The sequence below is a fragment of the Mytilus californianus genome, unplaced genomic scaffold, assembly GCF_021869535.1.
Source record: "Mytilus californianus isolate M0D057914Y unplaced genomic scaffold, xbMytCali1.0.p SCAF_4, whole genome shotgun sequence".
In the NCBI taxonomy this organism is placed as follows: domain Eukaryota; kingdom Metazoa; phylum Mollusca; class Bivalvia; order Mytilida; family Mytilidae; genus Mytilus; species Mytilus californianus.
The window spans coordinates 37,366,946-37,389,836 of NW_026262690.1; the positions used below are offsets into that span (position 1 = coordinate 37,366,946).

The 22,891-nt window shown below is 33.0% G+C and overlaps 1 protein-coding gene and 1 long non-coding RNA gene across 8 annotated transcripts in view; one reads left to right on the forward strand and one right to left on the reverse strand.

The window, feature by feature from the left end:
- The window catches only part of LOC127698312 (uncharacterized), a 45,904-nt gene extending 38,850 nt beyond the window's left edge, over nt 1-7,054 (forward strand). The window contains exon 2 of the long non-coding RNA XR_007980783.1: nt 6,235-7,054. This is a non-coding gene — a long non-coding RNA (uncharacterized LOC127698312). The remainder of the gene's footprint in view (nt 1-6,234) is intronic.
- LOC127698259 (disks large homolog 1-like) overlaps nt 1-22,891 on the reverse strand; it is a 428,947-nt gene that overhangs the window by 63,335 nt on the left and 342,721 nt on the right. For all 7 annotated transcript variants that reach the window (XM_052201636.1, XM_052201638.1, XM_052201635.1 and 4 more), the window contains 2 exons: nt 20,115-20,162; nt 19,315-19,439 (listed from right to left, as the gene is read on the reverse strand). In XM_052201636.1, coding sequence (XP_052057596.1) covers nt 19,315-19,439; nt 20,115-20,162 — 173 coding nt within the window. The remainder of the gene's footprint in view (nt 1-19,314; nt 19,440-20,114; nt 20,163-22,891) is intronic.

Consider the following 22,891-nt stretch of genomic DNA (forward strand, 5'->3'; position numbering starts at 1 on the left):
CCACAATTTCTTTTAACCCCCCAAAAAATTCTTTCCCTCAAGATATGGTCATAATCTCAATTCAAATTTCCAATGGAGTTTGCAACCGTAATTACCCATTTAAATTTACCATAGTGCTAACTTAATCTATTTTATAATAGAATTTAAAATATGGTGTCAAATCTTTCATATGGATTTTTTTGTAAAAAAAAAGATGCAACATTTGCAGATATTTTTACTGGTCTTTCTTTATAAATATGCATTTCTTTAAACATAATTTAAAAGCTGTGTAAGGGAAGTAATCAAAACATTGTATTTGGATTACCTCCCTTACACTGCTTTTAAATTGTCTTAATTGTTCATTAACCATTACTTTATAAATAATTTAAAAGCAGTGTAAGGGAGGTAATTCAAATGATGTATTTGAATTATCTCCCTTACACTGCTTTAAATTATGTTTTGTACTAAAGTATTTGTCCATTAACCAGGACACCCTTGTTTTTCCCCTAATTCCTAAATGGTTTGAGCCATAACCCCCCAAAGCTAATCCTAACCATCCCTTTGTGGTATGGAAACTTGTGGTATAAATTCAGAGAGATCCATACACCATTCCACAAGTTATTGTCTGGAAACTAGAAAAATGCTTATTTTTGGTCCCTTTTTGGCCCCTAATTCCTTAACTGTTGGTACCATAACCCCCAAAATCAATCCCAACCTTCCTTTTGTGGTATTGAACCTTATGGTAAAATTTCATAGAGATCCATTCACTTAAACTAAAGTTATTGTGCGAAATCCAATGTGTCTTCGGACAACGACGATGTCGATGATGACGCCAACGTCATACCAATATATGACAATTTTTGCGGTCATATAAAAAGTCAGCGCTTAAGCACAAATCAGAAAAAAAGTTTGCCACAAAAATAAGTAGGTTTACAGTTTTGATTAAGATCGCCATGTTTAAGTTTGGTCAATTGGATTTCAGAAATGTTATAGAAAATACAGGATCACGCCTGATTAAAAGCTTTAACAAGGTGTAAATTTCACCAAAAGCTGTTTTTCTTGTTCAAATGTTATTATCTTTTGAGAAGAATTAAAATTTTCAATATTTTTCAATATAATGTCAATAACTGAAATAACATTAACTGATTTCAGACTTAATATTAGATAGCTGAATACTTCATATACACACACAAGTGTCATTGTTTTTCTAAAACTAAACAAATCAAATCCTAAAACAAACAACGTCATACACGTTTTACGGCTATCTATTTCTAAAATAATGAAATTGAACAAAAAGACATACAATTACAGTAATATGTTTTCAAATCTGTTTCTATTTACTTTGTTATTAACAATTTCTAAATTTGGAGACTCTTTATCTAAATTATTGCATTTGGATAAAATATTGATGAAACTTTTAAAACTAACTATTAGAATACTTTTTTTATGCAATAAATATATCTATCATTCTTCCATTGATGATAATAATAAAACATACATTAATCACAGTTGCACTGTGAACCCCTTATTTCATGGTTTGAAAAAAAATTGATCCAACATTCACTAAAATGCTTTAGAGTACCTTATTGTATACTTATTTGAGAAAATATGAATACCATGGGTATTGTAGTGTTTTTTTGGTTTTTTTTTTTTAATATTCAATAATCAAATGGACTATCAGAATCATTTGATGTAATTGCAAATGCTGATATCCTCAAGTATTCAACTTTGTAGGAGAGTTTCAGAATTTGTTGTTATCTAAAAAGAGCAAAAATTGAAATAAAACCAAATTAAAATTTGTGGTTTTTGCCAAATAAAAAAGTAAGATGTCACATAATATAGTTCACTGAATATCAAGCTTATACACTATAAGTATAAAAAATCTATAGTCTAAAATGGGAAATTCTCCATTTAGCCTTTTCATTTTTCTTGTTGTTTCTTTTGGTTAAGAATAGATATATAAGTATGTAAAAATAAAGGACCATAACAAATCAGAATTTTTCAGAAAGTAATTTTTACACATTCAGAAACATGTGTTGAGCACACAGAAATCCTATACTGATATACTGGGGATCTATTATTATTCGTTGGATACCAATTTTCACAGATTTTATAGTTAAAGGTGAACCACGGATTTAAATGTTAAAGGAATTAATAATTTTCTATAAGCTTGTATGCAGACTAATACAAAACCATGAAATCAAATATCCACAAACAAAAATGTTTCTTCAATCCACAAAAATTGGTATCCACACAATTAAATGAATCCACAGTATTGTTTTTTAAAGTTATAAATAATTAATTCTAATTACAGCTTTTATCATAACAATTCAATGTTAAAAGCACATTAATTATAAAATATCTAAAATGCAATAAAAGTCACGAAAGGAAAATAAGAAAGTATAATATCAAATTTATTACCTTCGAATTTGAATTGCATAAAGCACAGGTTCAGACCTTGAGACAAAAATTTGACGTCCCGGATATAAAACCATTTTTAGTTTAATTCCTTAGAACACAATACTATGTTTCTGAACTCACAAAACCATTTGTCCATAATAAACGTTTCATCTACAATTGCCTCAACATATTAAACAATTTGTAACATGTGACAAACGAGAGAACGTCATTAATGGGACTCATCAATATCAACACTTTTTATACTTCATAAATGTTTATTTCTCCTTCCTCAGTACCAACATGCAACTTAAAAAAAAGAATATTGTATTCAATTATCACAAGAAGAATACAATACACCCCATAATCCAATTTTTCTTATGAATGTTTTATAGTGGTAGTATTGTTTTATTGCTAGGTTCTATAGCTATCCATAACTACATCAGAACATATTCACATGACTAGTGCTGGTATATAATAATACTACTATTTTGGGGTCAAAATTATACAGCACTAAAAATGCTGTAAACATTAATTATGAAATTATACATGATTAGCAAGTATTGATTCTGATGACAAACAATTAGATGTTGAAATTAGAAAAAAGGTCCCTAGGCATAAATTTTAAAATATGCATCAATTATGCATTACACTAAGAAAGGTTTAAATATGATCCTCATTCTTTTCAATGATTTACTATGGTGTACTCAGCTGATATGAACACGACTTCAAGTGAAGCTTGGACTGATGTACTGAGTATTCTAATATATGTGAAGCATTATGCTGCAAACTTTAATCTTTGAAGAATGCAAGTTTTTGATGATCATATATGCAAAATTTACAGCTTAATTCTGTTATAGAACATTGATGGAATTTCTTTTCAGCAAAATTTGAAATTGAAGGTCAGTATGTGGTCAAACTTTGTTCAAAATGTTCATTTTCTTAATAGTTCAAAGTAGACAGTGGTAACTAGATAGAAATTGTCTAAAAATTGACATCTATAAAAGGTACAGCAATCTGGTAAGACAATATCTACAAAGGTAAGGTGATGCAAACTTTACATGGTTTTGTTGGATTTTGGATTGCAGAAAACCCAGAGCCATAATGAATTAATATATGTCTGAGGGTAATTTAAGCTAGCTTTCTCTTTGAAGAACATTTATTAAGTATAAAAACTGTCAATTTTGATGTACATATTAATGATATATTTAAAAAAAGTGTGCTGCCAAAAATGTTTGGCCATGGCCAGCATGGCCAACATTTCCCTGAATTTATCTTATACTGGAACAATTTTCACAAAGGCTTTCAATCTTTACTTAAATTAACAGAACCCCAGCTTCATGTCTGTACTTTGAGATTCTAAAATATTTTAAAAGGCTTATTTTCAAACATATGAATAAATCATAAATGCCTTAAGGTAACAGGGACTTAAATGGGAAATCTCATGGACTTTTATAAAACTTTAGAAGAAACAAGAGCATGTGGACTTCATATAAAAATATATGATGATCTTTTACACTTTCTGAGATATAGCAAATTTAATATTGTGTAGAAAGTACAAATGTATAAGATGCAGGTAAACTTAGAAACTTGTCCCAAAAATTTTCTTTGAAAATTATATGTTATTGCCAGAAAAATTTCAATTTTATTGATTTATATATAATAACAGGTCACTGTATTGGTTTTTACTGTATAAATCATTCTATTGTATCTGTAATATCTAAAAAAAATAAATTGAAAAATGAGATTTTTAAGTACAATGCAGTCACAATAAGGCTCTTGCTTTTACCTTTTCTGTGCTTTTAGCTTTTAGCAAAATATTCATTCAACTATTTATATGTTTACACAAAAAAAACTAATTCTGCGACCCCTATAAATTTCAATAGCAAAAACCCACTGAACAGAACTATCATTAGGACCTTGGGAAACAGAAACCAGTTGGCTGTAAAACCCATTTACTTTCACATGACCAGAAATAATAAACGTGTCAAAGCTAAAACTGACAGAAAAAAATAGCTGCATTAAGTCATAAATCTAAAACACTTTTTTACATCTGTCGAAGGCTGCACAATCATCTTTGAGGTGGTCTTTGATTCTAACAGTATTTTTATACGCTTGCAGTAATTTTCAAAATATTAAACAATACAAGAATAGCAGTTAACCATAATTTTGCAATTTTACTGGTAATTTCTTTTGAATGGCATAAGCTAACATCAATAAAAGCACTTTATAAGACAAAACTATTCTCACTCCTTTGATATTTTTTATAGCAATCATGGTGCATTGATTTGATCAGGAAAATTGTGTTATACTTCCGGTACAGAATTTTTATGTTGTAAAATTCACAAGCAATTCTAACTCAAGAAACCTACATAGCTCCTTAGGTAAAAGTGAAATTTGTAACTTTTATGTTGTCAGATGTACATAGTTCCATGAGCATTTAATACTAAGAGGCTGTCAACATGACAGCAAACCAGGCTTTTCTTACATTAATCAGTGTCATTGTTTAAGCAATCAAGGGCCTTCACTCCAGAACAAAAAAGTGGAAATCATCAATATCAAACTTGACCTTCATTTAGTCATTAGCAATAAAATGCTCCGCTGGGGCACAGCTTGATACGACCGCAGAGGTCGAACTCTGAACAGTTGGGGCAAGTATGGACACAACATTCAAGCTTGATACAGCACTGAATTTGGATTGTAATTAAATATTTCACACAGCATAGGTTTCTGACACAGAATGAATGCGGTCTAAGAACTTAAAATTTTTTAACTTACCTATTCAAACCATATCATTAGTATTTGCTTTTATATATAAATCAGAAATAACCAATTGAAAATGGAAAATTTTAAAGAAAAAAATAAAAAATCCCCCCCCCCCCCCCCCCAATTTTTTGAACCCCCTTATGAATCATCACCCCCAAACTCAATCCCAGCCTTCCCTTTGTGGTATGGTACCTTGCAGTACAATTTCAGAGAGATCCATACACTTGAACACAAGTTATTGTCTGGAAACTAGAAAAATGCTTGTTTTTTGGCCCCAAATTCCTAAACGTTTAGGGCAATTACCCCCAAACTCAAACCTAGCTTTCCCTTTGTGATATGGAACCTTGCAGTACAATTTCATAAAGATCCATACACTTACACACAAGTAATTGTCTTAAAACTAGATAAATGCTTGTTTTTTTGCCCTTTTATGGCCCCTAATTCCTAAAAATTTTAGGCAATTACCCCCAAAATCAATCCCAGCCTTCCCTTTGTGGCATGGTACCTTGCAGTACAATTTCAGAGAGATCCATACACTTGAACACAAGTTATTGTCTGGAAACTAGAAAAATGCTTATTTTTGGCCCCTTATTCCTAAACGTTTTGGGCAATTACCCCCAAACTCAATTACAGCTTTCCCTTTGTGATATGGAACCTTGTGGTACAATTTCATAATGATCCATACACTTGAACACAATTTATTGTCATGAAACTAGAAAAATGCTTGTTTTTTGCCCCTTTTTGGCCCCTAATTCCTAAAATTTTGAGGCAATTACCCCCAAAATCAATCCCAACATTCCCTTTGTGATATGGAACATTGTGGTACAATGTCAGAGAGATCCATAAACTTACACACAAGTTATTGTCATGAAACTAGAAAAACGCTTGTTTTTTGGCCCCTTTTTGGCCCCAAATTCCTAAACGTTTAGGGCAATTACCCCTAAACTCAAACCTAGCTTTCCCTTTGTGATATGGAACCTTGCAGTACAATTTCATAAAGATCCATACACTTTCACACAAGTTATTGTCTTGAAACTCGAAAAATGCTTGTTTTTTTGCCCTTTTATGGCCCCTAATTCCTAAAAATTTTAGGCAATTACCCCCAAAATCAATCCCAGCCTTCCCTTTGTGGTATGGTACCTTGCAGTACAATTTCAGAGAGATCCATACACTTGAACACAAGTTATTGTCTGGAAACTAGAAAAATGCTTATTTTTGGCCCCTTATTCCTAAACGTTTTGGGCAATTACCCCCAAACTCAAGTACAGCTTTCCCTTTGTGATATGGAACCTTGTGGTACAATTTCATAAAGATCCATACACTTGAACACAATTTATTGTCATGAAACTAGAAAAATGCTTGTTTTTTGCCCCTTTTTGGCCCCTAATTCCTAAAATTTTGAGGCAATTACCCCCAAAATCAATCCCAGCATTCCCTTTGTGATATGGAACATTGTGGTACAATGTCAGAAAGATCCATAAACTTACACAAAAGTTATTGTCATGAAACTAGAAAAATGCTTGTTTTTTGCCCCTTTTTGGCCCCAAATTCCTAAAATTTGGAGGCAATTACCCCCAAAATCAATCCCAGCATTCCCTTTGTGATATGGAATTTTGTGGTACAATGTCAGAGAGATCCATACACTAACACACAAGTTATGTCTGGAAGTTACAAAAATGCTTATTTTTGGCCCCTTTTTCCTTAACTGTTGGTACCATAACCCCCAAAATCAATCCCCACCTTCCTTTTGTGGTATTGAACCTTATGGTAAAATTTCATAGAGATCCATTCACCTAAACTAAAGTTAGAGTACGAAAACCAATGTGTCTTCGGACGACGACGACGATGACGACGCCAACGTCATACCAATATACGACCTCAAAATTTTTTTGCGGTCGTATAAAAACATATTTAAATCTGAACAGTTCTTAAGTCTTTGTTTGGAAATGACATAAAGTGCCATTTTTCAATCAATCAAAAAATTGGTGCTGACCAAATATGATGTCATTCTGTTCAGTAGTATCAACCAAAAGTTTGAAGTTCATTCAATATATTGAAAAATGCAAACTATCAGCAAACAAGAAGTTGGTATTTGACAAATCCCAAAAGTGCTCACACTTTACAACTGATCACTGTCGAGCTGCTGACCAAATAAGAATTCATTTTGTTTAGTAGTTTCTGAGAAATGAGTGACGAAAATATCTGTTGGACAACATTGGACAACAGACAGACACATGGACAGCCATGATGATTGCAATGTAGCCCCATTTCTAATAGTGGGGGTATAATAAGGTAGAAGACCAACGACAAAAATAAGGTACACTTGCTGGATACATATCATAGAGACAAAGGATAAGCAGAGTAACTAATGTCAATACCTCTCAGGGTGTCAATTGTAATATATCAGAAACATAGCTGTTGAAGCATCTGTAATTGTTTCATTTAGATAAATACTGCACTGCAGTTAAATTCATATAATGCAATCAACCAGAATGTATCACGGGATGAAACTCATTACAGGTGTGAAAAAAGAATTTCGGCATATGTTATTATGTTTGTAACATCAGTCCATGTCACATCATGAAAACATGATATGGAAAATAACCATCGAGACCAATCACCATGTTATACGGGACAAGATCAATACTAAATAGATAGTTCCAATGGTAATTTGCCCCGCTCGATTACTGTTCCTTCAGCAATTATATGTACATTATCCATTTATCATTTATGAAATAAAACTTCCAATAACACCACTTAAACTTATTAAACTGTTACCAATGATTTATTATTCAAAAGGAACTGCAATAAGCTTGCATCCAATCAACTATTTACTGGTTACTGGATGGCACAAAATGGTCAACTAGGAAGTTTCTAATATAAAAAAAACCCACGTTCTGTTACCGGTTTAGTACCATTATTATTAAAGAACAGTACCAGTATGTACAATCATTTGATCAGATTCATATCATCTTCTCATTTATATGTTCAAATTGGTAACTTTTAATGTTTAATTTTTTATTTACTTTGATTGCCTTATATTTAGACAACATCAGAAGTTATTAACCAGTATGTTATAGCTACACAACATATTTAATTTACATCTTAATATTATATATAAATATTAAAAAAAAAAAAATGATTGTAGAAACTTAAAGATGTTTGCTTTTATAACATGTGTGAAAGATTATTTGTACCTCAAAATGACAGTAAAAAAATATCTACAATTGTAAGCAAATAAACAATCGCATAGTGTGTGCAATTTTTTTGTGTCAAGCAAGACAGAAAAAATCAACAGGACAATAGATCTTTTTTATGTTAAATAAGAACTGAAAAGTCTGGATCATATCAAGTAATAGTTTTCTCCTATTATATGAAAGTTTACTCCTTTAATATGTAAATCCCAAGAGTTTACAATTATCATTAAGACAATAACAGGACAACATTTTCTAATTGGATTAAATCAGATATGATTCATCCATGACAGCTGACATTTGTCTTTTTACTCCAGAGATCTATTTTTATCTACATTTTAATGCCAAATATTCACCACATCTCTCCCCAGAGTGAACAACTGTTGAAGTTATTCATTTTCTCCCTGATTTCTATCGAAAATATATAATATATTTGAGGAAACAATTTCTGTAAATTACCAATACAATATTAGTTTGACACAGAATATATATAAGTATTATCACTTGAAGAAATTAAGCCATCATGAGCAAATTAACAATATCAGTATCATCTTATAGAGGCTAGCTAGCCTAATTATTTAAAACAAGATGACATACACAGTACTGTGATCATGAAACCCTGGCTGTAAGTATTGGGTAAACTGGAAGTTGATGAGCAATAAATGATAAAATGCATCACACAGTAAACCATAGAAGTTGATGAGCAATAAATGATCAAATGCATCACACTGTAAACCATAGAAGTTGATGAGCAATGAATGATCAAATGCATCACACTGTAAACCATAGAAGTTGATGAGCAATGAATGATCAAATGCATCACATGGTAAACCATAGAAGTTGATGAGCAATGAATGATCAAATGCATCACACAGTAAACCATAGAAGTTGATGAGCAATGAATTATCAAATGCATCACACTGTAAACCACAGAAGTTGATGAACAATGAATGATCAAATGCATCACATAGTAAACCATAGAAGTTGATAAGCAATGAATGATAAAATGCATCACACAGTAAACCATAGAAGTTGATGAGCAATGAATGATCAAATGCATCACATGGTAAACCATAGAAGTTGATGAGCAATGAATGATCAAATGCATCACATGGTAAACCATAGAAGTTGATGAGCAATGAATTATCAAATGCATCACACTGTAAACCACAGAAGTTGATGAACAATGAATGATCAAATGCATCACATAGTAAACCATAGAAGTTGATGAGCAATGAATGATCAAATGCATCACACAGTAAACCATAGAAGTTGATGAGCAATAAATGATCAAATGTATCACACTGTAAACCATAGAAGTTAATAAGCAATGAATGATCAAATGCATCACACTGTAAACCATAGAAGTTGATGAGCAATGAATGATCAAATGCATCACACTGTAAACCATAGAAGTTGATGAGCAATGAATGATCAAATGCATCACATGGTAAACCATAGAAGTTGATGAGCAATGAATGTTAAAATGCATCACACAGTAAACCATACTAAAATGATGCTTGATACAAAATTCAGTTAGTCTCTTGATCAGAGTTCCTAAGAAAAATGTAGTGAAAATTCCATACATGGCCATTATGTGTAAGAATTATTTGTGAACCTAGATGATGAGTGGTGGATGTAAAAATAGCATGTTCAAATTAAGCCTGATAACAAATTTTAGGAAGCTCTGATTTGTATGAGAAGGGTATCAAATAAACTAGAGATATGTCTCGCCTGTCTGCGGAATATTAAAAACAAGAGTGCACACGCTGAAATGTCTCGCCTTCTTTACTAATCATTGATATTATGTTGATAGTCCTAAATATAAAGCTTTATTACAACTGTCACATAAACTTAACATTAACCAAGTAAACTAAACATTGACCAATGAACCATGAAAATGAGGTCAAGGTCAGATGAACCATGCTGGGCAGGCATGTACAGCTAACAATTCTTCCATACAACAAATATAGTTGACCTATTGCTTATAATTTAAGAAAAACAGACCAAAACACAAAAACTTAACACTGAGCAATGAACCTTGAAAATGAGGTCAAGGTCAAACAAAACCTGCATGACTGACAAATAGATCATAAAATATTTCCATGCACCAAATATAGTTGAACTATTGCATATAGTATAAGAAAAAAAGACCAAAACTCAAAAAACTTAACTTTGACCACTGAACCATGAAAATGAGGTCAAGGTCAGATGACACCTGCCCGCTAGACATGTACACCTTACAATCATTCCATACACCAAATATAGTAGACCTATGGCATACAGTATAAGAAAAACAGACCAAAACACAAAAACTTAACTATAACCACTGAACCATGAAAATGAGGTCAAGGTCAGATGACACCTGCCAGTTGGACATGTACACCTTACAGTCCTTCCATACACCGAATATACTAGACCTATTGCTTATAGTATCTGAGATATGGACTTGACCACGAAAACTTAACCTTGTTCACTGATCCATGAAATGAGGTCGAGGTCAAGTGAAAACTGTCTGATGGGCATGAGGACCTTGCAAGGTACGCACATACCAAATATAGTTGAACTATTGCATATAGTATTAGAAAAAAAGACCAAAACTCAAAAACTTAACTTTGACCACTTAACCATGAAAATGAGGTCAAGGTCAGATGACACCTGCCCGCTAGACATGTATACCTTACAATCATTCCATACACCAAATATAGTAGACCTATGGCATACAGTATAAGAAAAACAGACTAAAACACAAAAACTTAACTATAACCACTGAACCATGAAAATGAGGTCAAGGTCAGATGACACCTGCCAGTTGGACATGTACACCTTACAGTCCTTCCATACACCGAATATACTAGCCCTATTGCTTATAGTATCTGAGATATGGACTTGACCACCAAAACTTAACCTTGTTCACTGATCCATGAAATGAGGTCGAGGTCAAGTGAAAACTGTCTGACGGGCATGAGGACCTTGCAAGGTACGCACATACCAAATATAGTTATCCTATTACTTATTATAAGAGAGAATCTAACATTACAAAAAATCTTAACTTTTTTTTCAAGTAGTCACTGAACCATGAAAATGAGGTCAAGGATATTGGACATGTGACTGACGGAAACTTCGTAACATGAGGCATCCATATACAAAGTATGAAGCATCCAGACCTTCCACCTTCTAAAATATAAAGCTTTTAAGAAGTTAGCTAACGCCGCCGCCGCCGCCGGATCACTATCCCTATATCGAGCTTTCTGCGACAAAAGTCGCAGGCTCGACAAAAAACCAAACCAATCTGATGGACAGCAACATTGCTAATTCATTCAAATTCACTGAACCATGACCTAGGAGGCAGAGCCTCGAAATAGTTGTCGACTGAAATGTACTGATAGTAATGCAACTTTATAGAAAACATCATTGATCTATCATTCAAAATCACTGGACCATGACCCAGGAAACAGAACCTCGAAATAGATGTCAAACTGAAATGTTCTGATAGTAATGCAACTTTATAGAAAATATCATTGATCTATCACAAGTAGTTCCTATCAAACTGATTTAAGCAGAAAACTTTACATTGAAAAATGCTTATTAATTCAAAGTCACTAGACCATGAACTAGGGGAAGGGCCTCGAAATAGTCGTCAAACTGATCTGTACTGATAGTAATGCAACTTTAGAAAAATATCAATGATCTATCACAAGCAGTTACTGCAGCTGGTAAAAAGCAACAATTATGTCCGAGTCGTGAGACAAAAATTATATCCAACTAAGTCACCAGTCAACATGGTAGTCAGAAAGAATAAATCTATAATTGCTCTTTGTATACTTTTTCTGTGATAATAAAAAGAGCTGCTATGCCATCACCAAATAATGGTATCAGAAAGTTTTATATTTTATTAATGATTGATAGTAGCCCTGTGGAGAAAACTCATTTAAAATTTTGCAAATTTGCACTAGGACTGAGTAAACAAGTCTGTTAATGTAGCTGCAAGAGCAGAAATAACCCAGTGTCCTATAGTTGGTTTTATTAAAGTACAATATCAATCATTGAACCCTTCATTATATGATGAATTCTGTCTATCTAAATGGCTCAGCTTAAACCATGTAATGAGTAGTATCAGATTCTATTTACCGATAGTTGAATTTGACCTGTTATATCTCTAAAATTTTCCACTGACTAAGATTTAGCAAGAAGTTAATTGCTAATTTGGGACTCCAAGAATTGAAAATAGCACATATTTTTCATTTAACAATGATTGTATTTAATAACAGTATCAATATTAAAATCCTGTTAGACCAGGTGTGTATAGGAAGACTGTACAGATGTCTGTTACTGTTGCAGCAACATGGTTTGGTAAGACAAGTGAAGTGTAAATAGAATCCTGTTAGTCCAGGTGTATATAGGAAGACCTGTAAAGATGTCTGTTACTGTTGCAGCAACATGGTATGGTGAGACAAGTGAGGTGTAAATAGAATCCTGTTAGTCCAGGTGTATATAGGAAGACCTGTAAAGATGTCTGTTACTGTTGCAGCAACATGGTATGGTGAGACAAGTGAGGTGTAAATAGAATCCTGTTAGACCAGGTGTATATAGGAAGACCTGTAAAGATGTCTGTTACTGTTGCAGCAACATGGTTTGGTAAGACAAGTGAAGTGTAAATAGAATCCTGTTAGACCAGGTGTATATAGGAAGACCTGTAAAGATGTCTGTTACTGTTGCAGCAACATGGTATGGTGAGACAAGTGATGTGTAAATAGAATCCTCTTAGACTAGTTGTGTATGGGAAGACCTGTAAAGATGTCTGTTACTGTTGCAGCAACATGGTATGGTGAGACAAGTGAGGTGTAAATAGAATCCTCTTAGACCAGGTGTGTATGGGAAGACCTGTAAAGATGTCTGTTACTATTGCAGCAACATGGTATGGTGAGACAAGTGATGTGTAAATAGAATCCTGTTAGACCAGTTGTGTATGGGAAGACCTGTAAAGATGTCTGTAACTGTTGCAGCAACATAGTATGGTAAGACAAGTCAGGTGTAAATAGAATCCTCTTAGATTAGTTGTGTATGAGAAGACCTGTAAAGATGTCTGTTGCAGCAACATGTTCTGGTTAGACAAGTGAGGTGTAAATAGAATCCTCTTAGACCAGGTGTGTATGGGAAGACCTGTAAAGATGTCTGTTACTGTTGCAGCAACATGGTATGGTAAGACAAGTGAGGTGTAAATAGAATCCTCTAAGACCAGGTGTGTATGGGAAGACCTGTAAAGGTGTCTGTTACTGTTGCAGCAACATGGTTTGGTGAGACAAGTGAGGTGTAAATAGAATCCTGTTAGACCAGTTGTGTATGGGAAGACCTGTAAAGATGTCTGTTACTGTTGCAGCAACATGGTTTGGTAAGACAATTGAGGTGTAAAAAGAATCCAGTTAGACCAGTTGTGTATGGGAAGACCTGCAAAGATGTCTGTTACTGTTGCAGCAACATGGTTTGGTAAGACAAGTGAGGTGTAAATAGAATCCTGTTAGACCAGGTGTATATAGGAAGACCTGTAAAGATGTCTGTTTCTGTTGCAGCAACATGGTATGGTGAGACAAGTGAGGTGTAAATAGAATCCTCACTGACCAGATGTGTATGGGAAGACCTGTAAAGATGTCTGTTACTATTGTAGCAACAGGATATGGTGAGACAATTGATGTGTAAATAGAATCCTCTTAGACCAGGTGTGTATAGGAAGACCTGTAAAGATGTCTGTTACTGTTGCAGCAACATAGTATGGTAAGACAAGGGAGTGTAAACAGAATCCTGTTAGACCAGGTTTATATAGGAAGACTCAACAGATGTCTGTTACTGTTACAGCAACATGGTATGGTAAGACAAGTGAGGTGTAAAAAGAATCCTGTTAGACCAGTTGTGTATGGGAAGACCTGTAAAGATGTCTGTTACTGTTGCAGCAACATGGTTTGGTAAGGCAAGTGAAGTGTAAATAGAATCCTGTTAGACCAGGTGTATGTAGGAAGATCTGAACGGATGTCTGTTACTGTTGCAGCAACATGGTATGGTGAGACAAGTGAGGTGTAAATAGAATCCTGTTAGACCAGGTGTATATAGGAAGACCTGTAAAGATGTATGATACTGTTGCAGCAACATGGTTTGGTGAGACAAGTGAGGTGTAAATAGAATCCTGTTAAACCAGGTGTATATAGGAAGACCTGTAAAGATGTATGCTACTGTTGCAGCAACATGGTTTGGTGAGAGAAGTGAGGTGTAAATAGAATCCTGTTAGACAAGTTGTGTATGGGAAGACCTGTAAAGATGTCTGTTACTGTTGCAGAAACATGGTTGGGTGAGAGGAGTGAGGTGTAAATAGAATCCTGTTAGACCAGGTGTATATAGGAAGACCTGTAAAGATGTATGATACTGTTGCAGCAACATGGTTTGGTGAGACAAGCGAGGTGTAAATAGAATCCTGTTAAACCAGGTGTATATAGGAAGACCTGTAAAGATGTATGCTACTGTTGCAGCAACACGGTTTTACTGTTTGGTGAGACAAGTGAGGTGTAAATAGAATCCTCTTAGACTAGTTGTGTATGGGAAGACCTGTAAAGATGTCTGTTACTGTTGCAGCAATATGGTATGGTAAGACAAGTGAAGTGTAGATAACAACTAACTTGGCCAGGTGTGCAGATGAATCCTCCTTCCATTTGAAATGCAGTTATGGTTGTTCTAGGGTTCACCAGAGAAGAGGATTCTTGTCATTTGTGAAGTAAAATGGGGGTACAGATATAAAAATAAAGAGGATACACCTATTTATGATGAATGGAAACAAAACCGGAATACTACAAAGCCATGTTATTCCTTTTTGTATCAACAGGAATTGGTATTTTGCGAGTTTATTGCAGTATTATTTTGTAACATGGATGCTTGCATTGTCCAACATCTACCATTAAAAGAAGGAAGTGTTAATGGCGAGGATATGCATGATAGGAAGAAGAAAGAAACACCTTGTTATTGTGAAGGAAATATGAATGAATACATTACACTAGATTATCTCCTTAATCAAAATTTGAAGCAGTAAGGATATCAAGATCCAACCTTGAAGCCCTCAGCCAAAAAATACATTTATTTTAATTGTCAATTTGGTAAAATTAAATCTTAAATCAAATTAAAAACAACTTTCATTTTCATTTTGTTCTTTAAAAACTGCCAGGTCTTTCAGTGCATTTAGAACAGAAACATTTATGAGCAATTCAAAAAAAACATCTCTACACATGAAAAACATTTTGGAGAATAAGATGTAGATATAAATAAACATAACTGCGTAGGTATAGAGCATGTTTAACCAATTAACAACTGCTGAAGTGATTACCACCTGTTCAAATATTAGGCAATAAAATATATTCATGTTCCTTCTAAATAAAGTAAATTTAACATATGCCTTGTAAATCTATGACTTTGTGAAATAAAATCTGTAAGCACAAACAAATGACAAAATTTCAAAAATGGCACAATAATATTTAATGGAAAAATTCCAGACTCCCCACCCCCAAAAAATCACATAAAAAAAGAGAAGAATCTGCATCTAATCTCCAAGAAAACATTTCTTTAATTTTCTTTTTTATAACATAAAGGCTTGCATGTTAAGGACATATCAATATCAAAGTTTGCTTTCTGCAACTAAGCACATTCTTTTGTATGGTATAATTATCTAACTAGTATTGCATTTTTTATGAAATAATGTTATTGTCCTATGTGCTATAAATATTATCACATACAAGTTAATTTTATTAGCAATTCTTTATTGTTTTATTCTTCCAATGGTTGGCTTCAGTTAACTATTGGGGGTTTTGTCAATCAGACAAAAAATCTAGAGGTCATATTATGGTCTTCAACTATAGACAAATGTCTATGCAATATATTGTTAACCTCTAATATTATATTGAATTAAATTCTTTAAACCTTTGCCACCATGGATTTACAGATGCCCAACTTTGGTAGACTTCAGGAAATATATTTTAAAAGCTAGGACAAGTAAATTATATTGATTTTTTTTATAACAACTATAACTGAAAAACAAACATAGAAGATCTCAGCTGCAAGAACTGACATAGAAAAAAATATAAGTATAAATAAATAAGATAAAAAAAAATGCTTCACAAAACTAAGATATTTCAGCACTAATTTTGGCAGACCTCTGAAATATTGCTGACTAAATTCACAGATCATTTATAAGTCATCAAAATATCTGCATTTTTTTTTTAACTTTTTTATAACAGTGACATATGCTTACTGATGTCTGAATTTTTTTTCTTTTACAGTACTTTTTTTAAACTTCTATTTGAAATTAGATTTATTTTGGTACCTATTTAGTGGGCATCCCATTCTATGATCATGACAATTTATTGTCCTATTCAATCACTCAATACTTGACATAGAATAGAAATAGTCCATCAATAATTAGAAAACATGCTGTTTTATCCAATAAAACATGGGTAAACAGTCAGGTTTGCTTACATAAAAGGTTTATTTTCAGAAGTTAAAAAAACAAATGCTAACATAGAAATAATTTAGCTAGAAGAGAAAAGTTAATTTGATTAGATAACTGGCAGGGTTCTGAGATATTTATTGAACAGTTACAATAAATTTCATCAATCTTATTGTGGTAATTGGCTTTGATCATACCAACTGCTTAATTTATATGTTTGATTTCTAATTTGATGAACAGTGTAATACAGTAAAATCTTAATTAGTTAATTTCAAATGCAAATTTAAGTCTGCAAAAAAGGGAAATTACGTTCTAGCCAAAAACATCTACTGTTAACATACAAATTCAAAAGGTTACAGTTCTTATCATTTCTATACCATCAAAAATATTTTACAAAGTAGAAGAACTTTGATCAGAACTCACAAATTGATTCTTTAGCACCCTACCTTTTTCAAAGTTGTTACTTGTAAAGATATAGCAAGTCGATGTTTAACAGTTGGAAACAATGTAGATAAAAAGCTCCCCTGGTAGCAGAGGTCCAACCCTGAGCAGTTGGGGCAAGAATGGACACTACATTCAAGCTTGGTACAGCTCTAAATTTGGATTGTGATATATAAAATACTTGACACAGAATGAATATGGTCTAAGAACTTAAAAATTTGAAATTGGACATTTACCTATTATGGTCCAATATCCAAAATCTAAATACATGGTTATATTCAGCATATAAAAAAAACCAAGAATTCATTTTTTGCTGAAGTCAAACAAAAAAGTTTAATTTTGGACCCTTTGGACCAATTTGATAATGGGTCCCAAAATCAAAAATCTAAAGACATGTTTAGATTCAGCATATCAAAGAACCCCAAGAATTCAATATTTGTTAAAATCGAACTAAATTTAATTTTGAACCATTTGGACCTAAATTGGGGCCAATCTGATATTGGGGTTGAAATTAAAAATCTTAATACATAGTTAGATTCAGCATATCAAAGAATCCCATATATTCAATTTTTGTTGAAATCAACGACTCCTAAATCTAAATACATATAAAAAAGAAGATGTGGTATGATTGCCAATGAGACAACTTCCACAAGAGACCAAATGACACAGAAATTAACAACTATAGGTCACCGTACGGCCTTCAACAATGAGCAAAGCCCATACCGCACAGTCAGCTATAAAAGGCCCCGAAATGACGATGTAAAACAATTCAAACGAGAAAACTAAAGGCCTATTTTATGTACAAAAAATAAATGAATTTTTGGATTTTGACCTCAATGTGGACATATTCAATAAAGATTTCTTGCTGTTGTGCAATACTTAGCAAATCTGTTGTCAGACTATAAACAAATAAAGTTCAATTAATTCTCAATGTCAAATTAGAAATTTATGAAAATAAAAAGGGAGCTTACATCAATAGATATAAACAATTCACCAAAGTTTCATGAGAATTGGTGACAGCATTTTTGAGTTATTGTCCGAAAACTGCAAAATCAATCCTTTTTTTAATGAATAAAACCCCATAAATGAGAAATGTAAAATGTAAAATGTAAAATTTATAAAATTCTAAAGGGAGCTTACATCAATACATACAAACAATTCACCAAAGTTTCATAAGAATTTCTAAAAGCATTTTTGAGTTTTTGTCCGAAAACTGGAAATTTCACCCTTTTTTTATGAATAAAACCCTGTAACTCGGAAAAATAAAATTCTAAAGGGAGCTCATGTCAATAGATATAAACAATTCACCACAATTTCTTGCAAGTTGGTGAAAGCATTCTTGACTTATTGTCCGAAAACTGGAAAATCCCCCCTTTTTTTAATGAATAAAACCCCATAACTCGGAAACGTAAAATCTTAATTTTATAAAAAAATGAAAGGGAGCTCACGTCAATAGATATAAACAATTCATCAAAGTTTTATGCAAATTTGTTAAAGCATTTTTGAGTTAATTGCCGACATGTTGACGACGGACAGAGGTATACCATAATACGTCCCGTAAACGGGCGTGTAAAAATTGGGCCCAAATTCCAAAATCTAAATACATAGCATATTAAAAAAACCCAAGAATTCAAGACTTTGAATTAAACTCCATCGAAATTGATCAAGAAATAAGCAATTTACACAAAGCAATAGAAAAGTATTGTTTTTGGCCCCTATTCCTAAACAGTTTGGGCTATAATCCCCAGATTCAATCCCAAACTTCCTTTTTATGTATGGAACTTTGTGGTACAATTTCATGGAGATCCGTAGACTTATGCTCAAAGTTATTGTCCGAAAACCAGAAAAAACTTGTTTTTTTGCCCCTCATTCTGAATGGTTTGGGCTTTAACCCCCAAAATGAATCCCATCCTTCCTTTTGAGGTATGGAACTTTGTACTACAATTTCAAAGAGATCACAATACACTTATACTCAAGTTATTGTCTGGAAACCAAATGTCAAATATTTATGAAGATGTTTGAATTTACATATTGTAACTTGATTAGCAAAAAACTTACTTAAGCCTCCCATCAGCAGCTGCAGCACCACCTGGTATGATCTTGGTAATAAATATGCTTGGATCATCCCCAATGTGTGGGTTGTCTGCCCCTCCAGCAATGCTAAATCCAAGACCAGTATTTCCCTGTTAAAATGTTTATAATCTAACAAGTACTTATAAAACATTCAAGATGAGCTCAGTGGAACCCTGTGTTTCATATGTATAAAGTTGATGCATAAGATACACTCAATGATACCCCCAGCCCACACATTTAGCAATGGCAAAGTCTATGATTTGCTTAAGGAAACCCCAAAGTTAATGTGGATTTAGGCAGAGTTGCTGATTCAAAATTAATCCCTTCCAAAGCAATGACAAAGTCCATGAATTGCTAAGGGAAAACCTAAAAATCATTTAAAATGTGGTCTCAGATGGGTAGTAGACAGATGAACAAAGACTTACAATACATCAAATATTATTTAGTAATCATATATTTTTTTTCTTCTCTGAAGCAATATCTTATCAGTATTGCACCATTTCAATAGATTATTGTTCAGCCACTCATTGATTTTAAGAACTATTTCTTTAATTTTGATATCTTATATCATAAACATGATAAATCACAGGTTTTTTTTTTTATCTAACATGAATATTTCATCTTTATTTCTTTCAATTGGTTTATCATTTCTAAATTCTCTAAGGCTTATTTCAAACCATGTAATTTGTGTGTGATTTATATGAGATCTGTACAAATATTTGAGCAATTGAAAAATGAAAATGGTGAGGAAATTGTTTACAGAGAATATAGCATTTACTACTTACCCTTTCTAATGGTATCTCTTCATATTCCCAATCTCCTTCACCATTCATCTGCAAACACATATATAAATGTATAAAGTTCAAGAATATAACTATCTGCATTCAGTTGTATTTACAGGCTATAATCGGCAGAACATCATTCTAGGCGTGAGTTACTTTCAGTCCCATTCCTTCTTTTTTCTTGCAAAAAATAAGAGCAAGCTCAAAGGACAAAGTTTAATTTTGGGCCAAAATAGCCTTAAAATCATAAGTCTTTGCAGCTGTCTCTGATTTGCAGAATCAAAGGTTGAATCGATGTACTAATAAAACATTGCAGTTTTAATTAACTATATTTTTTATCGGATATATAGCCATAAAATGATAGCAAATTCTATAAAAAGGCAAAACTACAGAAGAATTTTTGTCTTGCACATGCTTAGAAATAATAAACAGATGCTTAAAAAGATATTCCCACAGTAATTGTATTTTGTCTGAGAGTGCATTTGTTTCTAACCCATAATTTTGTCATCGATGACTATCGTTTAGTAAACGTTAAGCTGCTAGAAACAAATACATCGTTTATTGAACTTTATTGACCGTGTGTAGTAAGACAGAAATAGATTACATACACGCACTGTAAACAAACAGGTAAAAGTGCGGGAAATGAATGACTAGGACTTTGCGAAAACAACACGTGCTCGTAATTATTTAAACGACAGAAGCAGAAACAAATGTATCGTATAAACATCTCAACGATTAACGACCAACCACTACCCGACTATTTTGCGCGTACATCGTTTATGTGAACGATGTCAACATTGATAAAAAAAATGACAGAAACAAATGGATTAAACGACTACGCGCGCAATCGTTTACATCGTTTAGGTTAGAAACAAATGCGCTCTTTATCTGTTCACTGGCAAGATAATTCTTCTGGGCTATGCTTGTGCTCAAATAGCCTATTTTGGCTTAAAGTTTGAAAATTTCTGCATATGAAGTCATTATAATGAGGTCACAGTAAAATTCAGTAAACAAAGCTTGCCTAATATTTACATTTCTGATGGCCTTTCTGCTAAAGCTCAAACAATGTGATTAACAGCAGGGTCTCACAATCTTTAATTCATTGAAAACTTAAATTGATTGTTGGTTGCTTAACGTCCAGTGGCAAATATTGAAAATTTAGAGGGCCAAATAATCCAGAAAATGTATCTTCTTTGATTGAACAAGAATTGTTTGTGTTATCGTGCTAAGCAAACTCCCATTCGTAATTGAAAATATCAGAAAGCAGGATGTAAATGTCTAACAAATCCAATAAAATGCTCCGCTGGGGCGCAGCTTGATACGACCGCAGAGGTCGAACCCTGAACAGTTGGGGCAAGTATGGACACAACATTCAAGCTTGATACAGCACTGAATTTGGATTGTAATTAAATATTTGACACAGCATAGGTTTCTCACACAGAATGAAAGTAGTCCAAGAACTTAAAATTTTTTAATTTACCTATTCAAACCATATCATTATTATTTGCTTTTATATATAAATCAGAAATAACCAATTTAAAATGGAAAATTTTAAAGAAAAAAAAGGAAAAAAAAATCCCCCCCCCAAATTTTTTGAAACCCCCTTATGATTCATCACCCCCAAACTCAATCCCAGCCTTCCCTTTGTGGTATGGTACCTTGCAGTACAATTTCAGAGAGATCCATACACTTGAACACAAATTATTGTCTGGAAACTAGAAAAATGCTTGGGTTTTTTGCACCTTTTTGGCCCCAAATTCCTAAAAGTTTAGGGCAATTACCCCCAAACTCAAACCAAGCTTTCCCTTTGTGATATGGAACCTTGCAGTACAATGTCATGAAGATCCATACACTTACACACTAGTTATTGTCATGAAACTAGAAAAATGCTTGTTTTTTTGCCCCTTTATGGCCCCTAATTCCTAACATTTTGAGACAATTACCCCCAAAAACAATCCCAGCCTTCCCTTTGTGGTATGGTACCTTGCAGAACAATTTCAGAGAGATCCATACACTTGAACACAAGTTATTGTCTGGAAACTAGAAAAATGCTTATTTTTGGCCCCTTATTCCTAAACGTTTTGGGCAAGTACCCCCAAACTCAATTCCAGCTTTCCCTTTGTGATATGGAACCTTGTAGTACAATTTCATAAATATCCATACACTTACACACAAGTTATTGTCATGAAACTAGAAAAATGCTTGTTTTTTGCCCCCTAATTCCTAAAATTTGGAGGCAATTACCCCCAAAATCAATCCCAGCATTCAAACCCTCAATCAGCATCATTTAACAGTAATCTCTAAAAATGGAAATTACATAATAAAGGTATTAAAATAGAAAATGACATCATAGTCATGGCTAAAAATAAACAAAATCCTTAATCAGCAACATTTTACAGTAATATCTAAAAATAAAATTCCTTTGTAACCATAAAAGCCCATTTAAATACATCATGACAGATATTAAAATAGAAAATGACATCATAGTCATGGCTAAACATAGCAAAAACCTTAATCAGCATCATTTAACAGTAATATCTAAAAATAAAAATTTCTTTGCAACCATAAAAGTAAAATAGAAAATGACATCATAATCATAGCTAAAAATAAACAAAAATTTTTTTTATTACCAAATTTTAAATGGAGTTTATTAAACTAAAACAATAAATTTGCAACCATAAAACCCCATTTAAACACATCATAAAAGTATTAAATAATTCAACTACATCATAAGGCTATAAAAATAGAAAATGACTTCATAGTCAAGGCTAAAGGTAAAC